Raw genomic sequence first — 15,187 nt, forward strand, 5'->3', positions numbered from 1 at the left:
ACTAATCTAGTTCCACTTCTGTAGGTTCCTTGTATACGAGGGTTAATAATGAAATACATACTTCATGACTCTTAAGTGACCTACGGTATTCACCAAGTTTGTATTTGCTTGCTCTTCAAATGGCTGACAGGTTGAATTTATAATACCTGGTGTTCTGGTTTTAGTTTGTGTTTGTGTGTTTTGTTTTTTTTTTTTTTTTTGCCAGATTATGTGTGTCTGCTTTCAGGCATCAAGACATAAAGGTAAAAAGCCAACATAAACAGTTTTTTGTGCTTTAGTTAATAAGAAATTTGGGGATCTACTGAAATGCAGTGTGTGTTCCACTTCATTGGCTAAAACTTGAATTAATACTCAGACTTTGAAATTATGATTAGGGAATGATGATGCTAATTGCAAAGATTTAGGAGTAAGTTCTTTATATTAGTTGAACAACTTAATGCCATGTTGGGTTAAGCAGTTAACTGTCACATTCAGCTTTGTCTCACTGCCACCTTAAATAAATGAAACGTGGGCTCTCTGTTGCTAGAGGCTAAAATATGAGATGTTGTGAAAATATTTGGGCTAAATACATCTGTGAAAAGAATCTTAAGCTTTTTTTTATGGATGCATTTCACATAATAGTAAATGAAATATGCTGATGTTTCAGGGTATGTGATTTTGTTGTTGTTGTTTATTGGTTTTAATTAGAAATACATATTGACGAGGAGCTTTCCAGGGTGCTTTCCTTTGTCTCTGAGTTTGCACATGTGCATCCATTAGTGTGTCAAATATTTTCTCTTCTAAAGCTTTCTTCATTCTGAGTGTATGTGCATTTCTACTGCTTATTAGATCTGTAGCCAGCAGGCGGGGCGGGGGGGGGGGGGGTGGGGGGCTGTTGTTTTGTTTTTGTTCTTGGTTTGTTTTGGGTTTTTTTTTTTTTTTTATGAAGGAGACCAATACACAGAATGCTGGCTGTCCCAAGCCTTCATCACTCTAATGAACTGTATTTCTCCTGCTGACTTGGCTTTAAGGAGAGCAAACTATTCTTCAGAAACCTTTAAAGTGCTAAAAGAAGTTGCATAGAACTTGCCTATCTTTTTAGACTTGTACTATGAGAGTTGCAATTTCTGTACAAGTACTTGATTTAAAAGCATTTGAACTCTCATTCACTTCACACAGATCTTAGAACTGCTGCTTGCCTTCTGTTCTGTGATAGAACTGCGTCATACCCTGCGGCAGGCAATACTGGAACCATCTGGCTTGCTGGTCTCTGGAAATACCAGATTTACGACTCGCTCAAAGACTTTTGAGCCATCTGTTGCATTGGTGCACTTGTCAAACCAACCACTGGAAGGCTCTGAAGACTGTTCAGTTCTAGCATTGCAGTTATTCAAAGAAATTTTTGAGGTACCAAGACTGATAATCGAATTTAAAGAGCTTCTTACCAGATAGATTTTTTTTTTTTTAAATTGATTTTCAATTAACTGTTAGCATTTGCCTTGAAAAGTTAATGTAGAAATATACCAGAAATAAAATTCTCCCTGTTCTAGAATTCCATACTTTGTAAATGCACATTTCTTTTAAAGTCATGCTGCATTTTAGAAACAAGTCTGCCTTGAAAGTTAAGTGGAAGATATGGCAGTTCATGACGTTGTGAGGCAGATACAAAGCTATCAAAGAATTGCTTTCTAGGACTTGTAGAAATGAGGAAGTTTCTGCTGTTTCTGTACTCTTTGTTAAACTTCCTCCTCCAGTATGATACTTATCAGCAGTCTTAAACCTGAAATAGCAAGAGGCTGGGAAAACCAGAGGACAGGCTGGTGGAGGAAGAGATAGAATAGGCTTGGCTTCTTGGTTCTTTAGTTTTAAATATTGACACAAATGAAAATGTGTTTATTACAGGATGTTATTAATACTGGGAACAGCACCTCAGCTGAACATTTTGTGGATCTTCTGCTACCTGTTCTTATTGATCACCTTCAGATGCCAGAACAGATTGTGGATGAGCTATTAGTGAAGAAAAAGTGTGAAAGAATGGTCAAGGCTATTAATGTCCTGACAAATATCCTTTTTGTTTGCCTACTGGCAATTTATTATTCCTCCAACATGATCTGCTGTAAGATGTTAGAAGAAATATCCATCTTGGGTCACTTTGGTAGTTTTAATGACAATAGCTGCTGTTATTTTACCTGGGACTGTCATCTTCAAAGACATTAAGTAGCTTTCTAATTGCTTTGAAATTATTGTGTAATACAGTGGTGCAGGATAAAATGTGGTGGCTATTCAACAGTATAGAAGCGCTTTGCAGATCAAAGATGAAGATGAGTGTTTTCGGTTGTAATTGCAAGGGGAGTTTGGGTGGCCATCTTCTTGATCAGTATAATATTTTCATATAGTGAAGTCAGATGCAGCTCCCAGCCAAATATGTAAACTTACATCAGTGAAACATGGAAAAATGTGAAATGATACATTTTTTCACTCCTTTTGGATTCCTGTTGTCCACAGTGTCATGTAGTAAGAAGGACATGACTGCAGAACATAGTCCTGCATCTAAGCTGATTTCTGTTGAATAAGTCTCTTTACTAATTCACTTATAGAGAACTAGTTCTTGTATAAGGAACTGATTGCTCACAGCCTTTTGTTCATCATCTTTCTTTATGCCACTCATTTTATTGTGGTTTCCCTTAGCTCTTGGTTTCTGCCTAAGTGTGAGTTTTAATTGAAAAGTGAGGGTTACTTGGCTTGTGAGTTAAGCGTGACTTCAGTAGTTGCATTTTAAGAGCACTTTTGGAGGCTCTTGTCCTTTGGTACACTAACTTTTGTGTCTTTTAGTATTAGCAGACATTGCGTTTTGGTGCCAGTACCTAAACATAGGTATGTTAAGTTTATTCTTAACTCAGTCTACTGCTCTGTAGAGATGACATACTGAAAATGCGTGCCTCAAAGGTCCTGACTGCCAGCCAGTGCGTATCTCTAATAGAACACCAATTTACCTATAGTGGGATTGATACTGGTTTTGGGACAAAAGTGGTGGACTCTAGAATGTGGTAAGCACACAAATTTATCTAAAATCCAATTTTGCAAGACCTGTATGACTGTAGTGATATTGTTCCAATGGAAAGTAAATTATAGTTGAAAGTACCATTTAAATGCATATAAATCAATACTGTTTTTAAATCAAACTTACTAAGTAAAACCTAGCTTAAGCATTTGGATATTGGTTTTGGTATAAGCTGGAAATCCACTTACGTGGAACAATGAACTTAAAGCTCATGCCGTAGCTCAAGCTTATCCAAGTTGAAGCTTCCCAGAACTGCTCATGGCACCTGATTTTTCGTTTTGATTTTGTGCAACCAGAGTTCAAAAATATCACATATTGGGAGGAGGAAGGAATTATTGCACTACAAATGGAATACACATTCTTTCAGCTCACTGTCATTAACTTGAATGTTGATATAACTAAGATTTATATGGCCAGAACCCAGTGAAATATAATTTGACCTATGATTAAACCTTCCTCGCTTTCAACTTGAAAGTGCCTCTTTTTTCAGTCTTCACAGTTTCCATCCTTGGCATGCTGGAGAAACTCATCAGCATGTCCAAGGAATTTGGTGATCTCTCTGTGTTGGCATTGTTGCCTTGCTAGACATATTTAACTTCTTTGTGAAGGTATTTATTTTTTTAAAATGGATTGAATTTATTTATCAGTGCTGATCTGACAAATCTTGTTCTGCCTTTTTTGTCTTCCACTTTGACTTTCTATTTGCATGTTTAAAAGCAAACTTGCTGCTGCTATTATTTTGAAAACACTTGATCTGATGAGCAGACTGAAGCAGGATGTACCTGGTATGGAGGTCAGCTTCTACAAAATTTTACAGGTATGATTTTTAAAACGTCTTATGAAGCATATCTGTGAGGAAGGTGTTATTGCACTACAGTAATTTTAGTTCTGAATGTTTTGTGTGCTTATTTCTGAAGTGGTAAAACTTCTATGGCTATATAGTCCCCTGGGCACACTTCTTAGAAGTTATTTCATTGTTAATTCTAAAATAAAAGCAGGTTGCTTTTAGTCCATTTATTTCAGTAATGCATGTGAAATCATACTTCAGCTGCCTGGTAAGAATTGTCCTTTGAAGACTCTATTAGGACTGCAGTTTAAATGTAGCAAAATAGAAAAAGTTGTCACAACTATATAATTATTTGTGGAGTTGGTTACTGTTAAATATATACATCTAATTTGTGACTTTGTGTAATTGGTCAGTTGGTACCTTAACAATTTACTTTGTAGGTGGAAAATTAATCCAGATAATCAAACGCTTCATGCTCTTTTGAAAGGTTTTCTTTCAAGAATGGGAATTGTGTAATTTATTGTGTAGCAATGAGAGTTTTGTGCTCCTCAGAAAATCCTTCTAAGACTTAAGCTTATAACTCTTGATAATGGAAATCAAGCAATTGAAAACTTGAAGGAATTAAAGTATTTTGTGTTTTTTTTTTTACCTGTTGCATTTGGCTTTAATGGGAGAACACATTTCTAAATACTCTGAAGTGTAAACTATTTTTAAAATCACTTCTCTTCCATTGACTTCAGGCTGAGAAACTTAGAAGGGCGAATTTAAGAAGGTAGCTTAAGTTTTGAATAAAACACTTCTGTGCTCATAGACTTTGATATTGTGATATCTGGTGGGTTTTTTATTGTTAACTGTCATATCTTGTTTTGACCAAAGTTGTTTCCCTTTTAGGATCAACGCTTGATCACACCGTTGGCATTTGCTTTAACATCAGACCATAGAGAGCAAGTCCAAGTGGGGCTTGGAATACTGTTTGAGGCTGCACCCTTACCGGATTTTCCTGCCACAGTGTAAGTTTATTTTTGTGGTAGTCTGGTAGGATTTGACATTTTTATGGACTTAGTGATATTGATGTTTCTTGACATATGCCTTTCAGTTCATCAGAGACAGAAGCTTCAGAAAAATTGTCTTGTTCTTCTTTATCTGCAGTTAACAGACAGTAATGATTTTGTCACCAGAGGAAGTAGTTCAAATGCTGATGATATTCAATTAACATTGGATGCCAGAGAACATCGTGGTGATTGACTTATGTCCCTCAGTGTTCATTTGTCTGAAGTCTGTTCTTGAAAATTCCTACGTGGAGTATGTCTAATACTGTCAGATTTCTCTCTCTACTGAATTTTGTCACACATGTCACTCTTCAGTTCCTAAAGTCTTTCTTACCCTTTTGCAGTAACTTCCAAGAAAGAACAGAATAGGATAAGACACAGGCATATGGCAATTCAGGTAGTATATTTAAGGTGGTCTAAGTATGGGAAAAATATTGAGAAACTCTGTTTGATGGGGTCCTTATGCTGTAGATGTAATAGAACATGCAAGACAATCTTAAGTTGTGTTACAGTCTTTGCAACCTAGAAAACTAATCTGAAACTTCTTCCCATTTTGTTAGCAGAGCTTTTTAAGAACAAAATTGGGAATTGTTTAAAAGGACTTCCAGATTTGATGCCTTTTTGGCATTCAAGCTGGTTTTCTCAAGTGAAAGGTTTGTGACATAACTAGCTTATCTGGGAACAGTGATGGAATTACTAATTATATGGGAGGAAAAAGTAAAGGAAGATGACCATAACCAAATCATGGTAATTTGCTTCATTGTGGTTCTTTGGTTGTTGAACGTATTTGCACATATAAGAACTTTAAAAAACAAAAACCTCTCTACGCCTTAGGGAATCATACTCCTTTCAGTCATAACCCAAAACCAGGCCAGTGATAAGAACACAGTTATAAGTCTAAAACTGTGTTCATCCTAGAAACGTCAATGCTGGATTTATGATTACCAAGTAGTACTATGTATCAACAATATCAGTATAACTAGTTAGCAGTAAACTTAAGGAGAGAAATATGGGGGCAGGGCAGGGGAGCATGTTGTTTAAGTAGAGGAATGTCTGTAAAACCACCAAAACCGGGTACAAAATAAATCTTGCAAGTTGAAGCGCCAACCCAAATAGAGTTTCAGAAGAGGTATGCAGCTCCAGAAGTCTTGGGCTGCAGGGACTGTTTAGAACTTCTTATTAGGATTCAGGCAGTAGGAGATGGTCTTCTCGTCTGCAGGAGGTGTACAATTGCTGAGGATCTGTGGTGTCAAGTGAAGGAGCTGCAGGAGGTCAGCAGCTTGTGAGTATCGGAGATGATGAGGAAGAGATTAACCACATCCTTCTTCAAGACCTTGCAGTTTCAAGTGCCTGAGACCCCAGACGTACCAAAGGCAGGGCAGTCAGAGTTCATTGCCGTTGGGCTGGGAAACGGAGACTCATGATAGTGGCGGCTGGAAGTCGTAGGGGTACAGGTGATGTTGCCTGTGATTCTGCCAGGAAGGGGGCAAGGCTTTGAGGAGGAGTGGACAGATTCTGTAGGCCAACACTTGATCGTGCAACAAGTGTCAGAAACAATTTTTGTTTGGTTTCTGTGACCATGAGACTGAGGATCAAGGACTGGCCAACCTGATGAGGAGACCTTTAAACTAAAAGCGACAAGGGAGGGGAAAAGATGACCAAAAATCAAGTGAGTAAGTAGTAAACTAGGTTGGAAAACAAAGGGTTTGGGTTTGTGTGAACAGGAGGAATGTTGCAGTCATCACAGTAGGGCTAAAACTGGGTCACTCCAACATGCACATAAATATGAGATTGGCTACAGGACAATATTATGGGGGAAAACCCCTCATGCTCTTCCTGGGAAATCACTGAGGTGGTGTGCCCCTCTGAAATGCCTACAAAATAATACACACAGCATTGGGAAGAAAGAGGAGAAACTGGAAGTAAGTCTGCATGCCATTATAGGGCTATGGAATCACAGACTTGTGGTAGGATGGCTCACATGACTGGAGCACTGTAATGGATGGATACAGGATCTTTAGGAAGGATGAGCCAGAAAGGAGAGTTGCCCTTTTTATGAGAGAGCAGAGGTAATGCATGGAACTCTGCCTTGGGATACATAAACCAGCTGAGAGTTTTGAGTTACAACTGGGGGCAGACCAAAACGAGCAATGTTGTAGTGGGTTTCTGCTGCAGATTGTGAGATCAGAAAGAAGTTGTAGATGAAGCCTTTTGGACAACTGGAAGAAGACTCATGTTCACAGGCTCTGGTCTTTGTAGGAGACTTTAACAACCTTGATTGATATCTGCTGGAGAGGTAGCAGTAGGGCACAAGCGATCCCTGAGGTTTCTGGAGCACACCATTGACCAGTTCCTAACATAGAGAATTGAGGAGCTGATGATAGGAGGCATTCTACTGGACCTGATTTCTCACAAACAAGGAAGAACTGTTTGGGGTTGTGAAGGTCACTGACATCCTTGGTTGCAGTGACCATGAAATGGTGATGCTGAAGTTCCTGAGAGAAGGGAACAGGGAAAAAAGTAGAATCAGAACCCTGTACTTCAGGATAGTAGATCTTGACCTCTTTTTCATGGTTGGCTTGGAAGAATCCCATGGGGTGCAGCCCTGGGGAGAAAATGAGTCAAGGAGGGCTGTTTGGGTGGGGTTTTTTGTTTCCCCCTCCCACTCCTGCCCCATCCCTTTCACCTCTCCTTTCCAAAGGATCACTTTCTTCAAGGCCTTAATTGTCCATCCCATTCCAATGAGCAGAAAATCCATCAAACGTGGCAGGAGACCTGGAAGGAGCTCCTGATAAAATTCAGATATAAAAAGGAAGCATGCAAGAGGCAGAAGCAGAGACAGATTAGCTGGAAGAAATAGAGAGAGCGTGTCCAAGTGCACAGGCATGAGGTTAGAAAAGCCATAGCTCACTTGGAGTTGAACCTGGTGACGTGTGAAGGTCAAAAAGAAAGACGTCTACCAATACATTAGCAGCAAAAAATAGACTATGTGTGCATCTCTGCTGAATGGGGCAGGGGACCTGCTGACAAAGGACATGGAAAAGCTTGGTGTACTCAATGCCTTTTTCACCTTGGCCTTCACTGGTATGATTTGCCTTTGGGAATTGTAGGTGCCTAAGAGCAACGGGAAAGTCTAGAGGAATCAAGGGTGGCAGAGGATCAGGGTATGGAACACTTGCACAAACTGAACACATACAAAAGTCCATGAGATCTGACAGATGCATCCATGAGTGTTTAGGGAGTTTGATGTCATTGCAAGGCCACCCCAGATTATCTTTGACAATAATGCTGACTGGGAGGGATTCCTGAGGACTAGAAGAAAGCAAATGTAACTTTTATTCTCAAGAATGGTGAAGATGACAAATAGCACCCTGGACTGCATTGGGAAGAGTATTGCTGGCAGGTTGAAGGAGGTGACCATTCCCCTCTGCTCAGCCCTGGTGAGACCGCATCTGGAGTGGTGTGTACGGATTTGGGCTCCCCAATACAAGGGATGCAGACATACTATAGTGAGTCTAGTGAAGGAGCATTGAGATGTTTGAGGGACAAGCATGTGTCATACAAGGTAAGACTGAGAGAGCTGGGTTTGTGTAGTCTTTAGAAGACTTGGGAGGGATCTTATCAATCTATATAAATGTGTGATGGAAAGGAACAAAGATGATGGAGCCAGAATCTTCTCAGTGGTATTCATTGACAGGACAAGAGGTAGGCACAAACTTAACTATAAGAAAAATACCTTTTAAATTTCTTTTATTTTTATATATATATATATATATAAATATATATATATATATAACCTTTTACTGTAAGGGAAGTCAAATGCTGGAAAAGGCTGCCCAGGGAAGTTGTGGAATCTTCATTCTTTGAGACAGTCAAAACTACTGCATATAGTGTTAGGCAACATGCTTAGAGCAAGAGAGTTGAATGAGATTATGTTTAGAGGTTTCTTTCAACCTCGACTATTCTATGATCACATCATTTTGTGGATATAGAAAATGCTTTTATAATGGCCAGTAACAAATACTCTGGCTGAAAGAATGAAGGATCTGTACAATCTAGTATGTCTGGAATTGTGCAATGTAATAGCCAAATAACATGTCTATAAATGCAAGTTAAAAATACTCTGTTCACTTAGGAAGCAATTGAGACAGCACTTCAGTGAAATGATTGGGATAACTGAGTAATTAAGGAATTTATTGAGGGGAAATGATTTTTTTTGGCTGGCGCCTCAGAAATCAGCTCTTGACCTCATTCTCTCTGATTTGGAACATGTCATTAGTAGCCGACTTGGAAATACCAGCCACAATTTACATACAGACACTGGAATATAGGTGCTGTAATTACTTATGTCTAAGCTTTTATGTTCTCTATACAAATTTTAACCAATTGCACTTCTATCTACACACTTAGAATTCAGTTAAAACTTACCAAGTTAAATGTGCTGTACTCAATATAGTATTGTAAAACAGCCTCACAGACAAGGAAAACAAAGGTCTATTGGTAGCACTCTGCCTTTTCATGATTCAATCTTATTTTTATGCCTAATTATAATCCATTCTAAATACCTTCTCAGTGTTCCTACTTATAAACAGTGCCCTAGTTAAATTGAATAACAACAAATGAAATAGCCTGTTTCTCTAGCTAACAAGAGACAGATGATGATGTGATCAGTTCTGCTCAAGAAGAGCTGAACACCATACCCTTTCTGGTGAGGTACAGCATTTGTTTCTCTAGGCTAGCCATGGCAGCCTTTCATTCTTTTCTGCTTCCTGTATCTCTGGACAGTTTGGACACATCTGATAGATACTATGTCTTAACGTTATGTGATAATGCAAATGTGGCTGTTCCCAGTAGTCTGTTTTCAACAAAAGAGAAATTAATGTTATGAAATTATTCTCATCCTCAGTCCTTGCAAGAATATTTGTAGCAGATGGTTTCCTTAACAGCATTTATGTTTTATACAGGCTTGGTGAAAGCATTGCAGCAAATAATGCTTACAGACAACAAGAAACGGAGCATGCATCAAAAAGAATCCAAATGCAGTCAACTGTGACCAATGTTACTTCAGTGAGATGCTCTTCATCCTGTCCTTCAAGTGATACACTCACAACTTCGAATATTCAGGAATTAATACAAAAACTTCATTCTGGACTAGAGGTTAATAGAATTTATATGCTGTTACTGAATATTTGACACTTTGTTACGGAGGGGAGGGGGTGGAAATTAAAATCCAAGTGTCAGGCTACAGCACGTGTATCAGTTGAATTCAGTTTACACTCCTGCCTGTTTAGAATGCGTTCCTTTTACTAAGCTCCTAAGCAGAATTCAGTTACAGTTAGAGTTACATCAGAAGCCAGGCTGCTCCTTATTGAGATCCCTTTCCCAGTGGCGTTGCTCACACTCTTCCAGCTGTGAGATGCAGAGGCAGGTGTCATATGTAGTTGCAGCTGCCTAGATTTGCTGGGACACATACAAAGAACCTCCTCCCCTGCTTCCTAAGAAATAGCCTGTGATAAAATAGAGGTCAGAGGCTGCTTTATAAGAGCATGGTGCATCTCTTTTATGCCTAAATGGGCATACAAACATTTTCCTTTTCTTGACTCTTTAGTATTTGCAGTTCAGTTTTTGTGGCCTTCTTGGAAAGGTGCTATTATTACTTCATAAGAAGGTTTTTGTGGCAACGTGCTTTGTGAATGAGACACCCAAACAGGCACCACATACATTGTGCTGCTTTGTGGGCCATACTGTTAGATACCGAATATATTTCCTCTTTCTCTGTTCAAAGCAAGTTAGTTGCTTTGTAGCTGCCTTAGGCTGAGTGATAGATTGTTGCTTCTATTTTCTTTTGGCTGGACAGTATGCAAATTGGGAAAATGAACAGAAAGTGCCTGATAATGGCTTGATATCTGTGTGAATGGCATTGCCTTCAATCTTACCTTTGCAACCCTCCTTTCTTTGTTGTAAATTATAAGAATGAATCTTGAGGAGCTACCAGTTCCAGTCAGCTGCTAAAATAATACTGAAGAAAGGTCAAATGAATCTTCATTGTCTTACTTTGTGCTCTGTTACTGTATGCCCCCACTGATCATCTTTTTCAGGACTGAATGTGAGAGTCTGTAGGTGCACTGCTGTGCATGTATTAATGTAGGCAGGTGCATAACAGCACTGGTGCAGCAGCTTCCAGTAATGTGACAGATTGTAAAGCTGCTTTGATTATTGAGGGGAGAAAGTTGTTGATAAGTTGTTGACTGAATCTTTTCTTAGACCTTCTAATTAGCAAAACTTTCCATTAAAAATCAATATTCACATTCACTTAAAGTTCAGTACTTCATCTCTGTGTGTGTTCCTTATGTTGTGTGAAGCTCAAACATGTGTAAAAAATGTAATTGAGAAAATGCTTCTAGCAGTATTACTGTGCAGAGAGAGTGAAGGGAACTTGTAGGAGCATTTCCTGTAGTACTAATATCTAAAGAGAATGTAGAGTTGAAGTGTTTGCAGACAAGAAAATAAACTGGAGCTATGTGGAGGCTACTGTTAATATGCAAAAAAAAAAACCCCAGAACTTACATAATGGTTCAAAATGGTGTGGAGATGGTAGCTTTTCAGTAGGTGTTCGTTGTATGAACAGCTGGGATAGCAATTACTTGGTTGCATATCAGCACATATGAACAGCTGTTTAAAACAGGTGTTATAGTAACATTGCCGAAGAAAAAATATCCTGAAATCAACAAGTAGCTCTGTCACTTGACTAGGGCATACGTTTTAATCATAGAATCATACAATAGTTTGGGTTGGAAAGGACCTTTAAAGGTCATCTAGTCCAACCCCCCTGCAATGATCAGGGACATCTGCAACTATATCAGGTTGTTCAGAGCCCCGTCCAGCCTGGCCTGGAATGTCTCCAGGGATGGGGCATCTACCACCCCTCTGGGCAACCTGGGCCAGTGTTTCACCACCATTGTAAGAAATTTCTTCCTTACAGCTGGTCTGCATCTCCCCTCTTTTAGGTTAAAACTATTACCCCTTGTCTTATCATAACAGGCCCTGCTGAAATGTCTGTCTCCATCTTTCTTAGAAGCCTCCTTCACTTATTGAAAGGTTGCAATAAGGTCTCCCTGGAGTCTCCTCCAGGCTGAACAATCCCAACTCTCTCAGCCTGTCTTCACAGCGGAGCTGTTCCAGCCCCCGATCGTTTTTGTGGCCTCCTCTGGCCCCTTTCCAACAGGTCCATGTCTTTCCTGTACTGAGGGCTGCAGAGCTGGACACAGGACTCCAGGTGAGGTTTCACCAGAGCCAGAGCAGAAGGGCAGAATCACCTCCCTCGACCTGCTGGCCATGCTCCTTTTGATGCAGCCCAGGATACAGTTGGTTTTCTGGGCCGCAAGCGCGCATTGCTGTCTCATGTCCAGCTTTTCATCCACCAGCACCCCCAAGTCCTTCTCTGCAGGGCTGCTCTCAATCCCTTCATCCCCCAGCTGTATTGATATTGGGGTTTGCCCCACTCCAGATGCAGGACCTTGCACTTGGCCTCGTTGAATCTCATAAGGTTCGCATGGGCCTACTTCTTGAGCTTGTCCAGGTTCCTCTGGATGGCATCCCATCCCTCAGGTGTGTCAGCTGCACCACTCAGCTTGGTGTCATCTGCAAATAAACACCTAGGACTTGTGCCATATATGGTAAATAAATTTCTTCTGCTAAGTCAATGACTTAACTGGATAGTATCCTTTCAGAACAACTTTCCTGGGGCTTTTCTGATAATCTGTGTGTTGTGAGAAGGCCACAGAGTATGAAGAAGAATTTTTAGCTATGTGGTTTTTATGCTGTTAATATTAGGGCAAATTACTTTAGGTGTCCTATGAGGGGATTGCTAATTCTCCAGCAAAGATGAGACCAAAGGGAACCACTTTAGTGTGGTGATGTTATCTTTTCATAGTGCTGGACTGATAGTCTTGTGCAGTTGAATCCTATTCAGCCTAAATAGTTCAATTTTTCGCAGATTTTCTGCAAGAGTCAGGTGGATGCCTTTGAGCAGATAATCTCAGATATAAAAATAAGAACTTAAAAAGCTAGAAGACAAGTGGACATCACAAAACTCCTGAGCTCTTTAGGCACATGTTACCTGTCTAAGTAAATACCAGTTTACAGTAGCGGTAATTGGAAAATATTTCCACAGATGAAGGAGCCAATCACTGATATGAGGATATCTGACATAATGGATGTCTACGAGCAGAAACTGTCGGCATTAGCTGTGAGTATGACCTAATGTGAATGAGTACATTGCTACCTATACATTCAGAAAATGTTAATGAAAAACTGTTCTTACGTACAGTCTAAAGAAACCAGGCTGCAAGACCTTTTGGAAGCAAAGGCACTGGCTCTGGCCCAGGCTGACAGGCTAATGGCTCAGTACCGATGTCAGAGAGCCCAGGCTGAGTCCGAGGTAAGTAGCAGAAGCTTCATTCTGGGACTCTGGGGTAGGGCTGAGTAAAAAAATTGGCTGGGGAGATTCAGCTGTGATTGCATGTGTGGAAACTTCATACTGCTTAGCTGTATGCTATGCTTGCACTTTAGAGCAGTCTTGATTTTTGCCGTAAACATCCTGTTTTCCTTTGCATTCTAAGGTTATAATAAAGATTGGGCTGCAGATTACTAAATCCATAGCTAACATGTATTATCTCGTACTTTTTTCTTCCTTCCACCCTCACACTGTCTATAAAGGCAGCTAAAGGAATTTAGAGTAAACAAATTAATTCGTAGTTAATATTAGGTGAGAGAAATCAATTTCTTAATGTAGCTGATGGCATTTTACTCTTAGATCTATGGCTTCAAATATGCCTATTACAAAGTGACTTGCGATACAGAATTGCTTGTAACTGTAAATTATTATTTTTCGATGGGGTGTATCTTTCCACTCAAAGGCAAGAACTCTTGCTGCAATGTTGAAGGATGCAGAACGAAAAAATGAAGAACTTAATGATTTGCTGAAAGCTCAGCAGGTAGAATCTGAAAGAGCACAGACTGATATTGAACAGCTCTTTCAACACAACAGGAGACTGCAAACAGTTGCTGAAGAACATGAAATACTGAAAAAATCCTCTGTTGATCTTCTTCAGAGGTAAGATCTCTAAGCAAATACTTCATATTCAAAGCGTGATAAAGCCCTTTCCTGGGCTAAACACATTATAAGGGCAACATTACATGCTACTTCATGTTTTTAAGTGATTTTTTTTTTTTTTTTTTTTTTTTTTTGCTATGTGCTTGTCGGTGAGATTAACTTAAGCCATTCTAGAAGTTAATATGTTAAATGGAGTGAGAACTATAAGCTTGTAGATATTGAAGGTCGAGTTCAGGAAATAGCATGAACTTTGTAGAAAAGGGAACGTTGTTCTCTAAGAAACAGAAATAACAACATTTAGTTTCTACTAGTATTATACCATACTCTTGGCTTTTTTTCTTTGATCTTATATGTTGTCTTGACAACATGCTATAAATGGTGGAGAAACAGTCAGTACAGTATGTCTGTATAAGACAGGAGCTTGCATCTTTGGTAACGTCCATAGGAGATTTGACTGCAACTAAGTAAAAGTAAGGTAGGAAGGAAGGAAGCACTGTGTGTGTCCTGAATTATTTATAAGCATTATTTCTTTGGGATCTCAAGCTGAAAAAGGACATGTGAGACCTAAAAAGTACATAAGGATTGGAACTATGAAAATAAAATATGCTTTGGAAGAATAAAGGCTTAAAAGAACTTTGGCTTTTCCACTCCCATGGGTTGGTCTCGTCACTAGGTGTCAGCAAGGCAAAGCAACTGATAAAACTTGAGAGCAGGTTTCTTGCTTAATAATGGGAGCAGACATATTAGACAACTTTTAAGGCATACTGCTGCCAATAAGGGATTTATTGAGGGAGAAAAAACGTTTAAGAGTTTTGTCCATTATCAAATTTCCTGAATAAGTAGCTAGTATGGTCACTGTGGAAGTGCCTCCTTTTTTGCTTGGACTGTATGCAACCATATACTCTGAACATGTATTTGACTAATTTATGTGAAACAAACCAGCCTCAATCTAGTATATAACAGTTGTAAATTCTCCAAAGTAGGAATAAAATAGCTGTCTGATTCTTACAATGCCTTTATAAAGCAAAGACTTGCTTTTTAAACAATGTGCACACTTTAAATATAGGGTTTATTAAAAAATCATATAATTGACAGCAGGGGAGATAATTTTCCTTTTGGTAGGAAAGCATTTGCTTAGAGCATAAAACCTACCTCATAAACTTGTATTAATTGCATATTGCATTGTCTTCAGTATG

General features: G+C 39.2%; 1 protein-coding gene across 1 annotated transcript in view; it reads left to right on the plus strand.

The window, feature by feature from the left end:
- CIP2A (cellular inhibitor of PP2A) overlaps window positions 1–15,187 on the plus strand; it is a 34,058-nt gene that overhangs the window by 13,064 nt on the left and 5,807 nt on the right. Inside the window, exons 9-17 of the mRNA XM_065829441.2 lie at window positions 1,159–1,386; window positions 1,882–2,041; window positions 2,885–3,026; window positions 3,758–3,857; window positions 4,719–4,837; window positions 9,841–10,033; window positions 13,050–13,124; window positions 13,206–13,316; window positions 13,795–13,991. Of these exons, the coding sequence (XP_065685513.2) occupies window positions 1,159–1,386; window positions 1,882–2,041; window positions 2,885–3,026; window positions 3,758–3,857; window positions 4,719–4,837; window positions 9,841–10,033; window positions 13,050–13,124; window positions 13,206–13,316; window positions 13,795–13,991 (1,325 nt within the window). The remainder of the gene's footprint in view (window positions 1–1,158; window positions 1,387–1,881; window positions 2,042–2,884; window positions 3,027–3,757; window positions 3,858–4,718; window positions 4,838–9,840; window positions 10,034–13,049; window positions 13,125–13,205; window positions 13,317–13,794; window positions 13,992–15,187) is intronic.

Source organism: Patagioenas fasciata, chromosome 1 (genome assembly GCF_037038585.1).
Source record: "Patagioenas fasciata isolate bPatFas1 chromosome 1, bPatFas1.hap1, whole genome shotgun sequence".
Classification (NCBI taxonomy): domain Eukaryota; kingdom Metazoa; phylum Chordata; class Aves; order Columbiformes; family Columbidae; genus Patagioenas; species Patagioenas fasciata.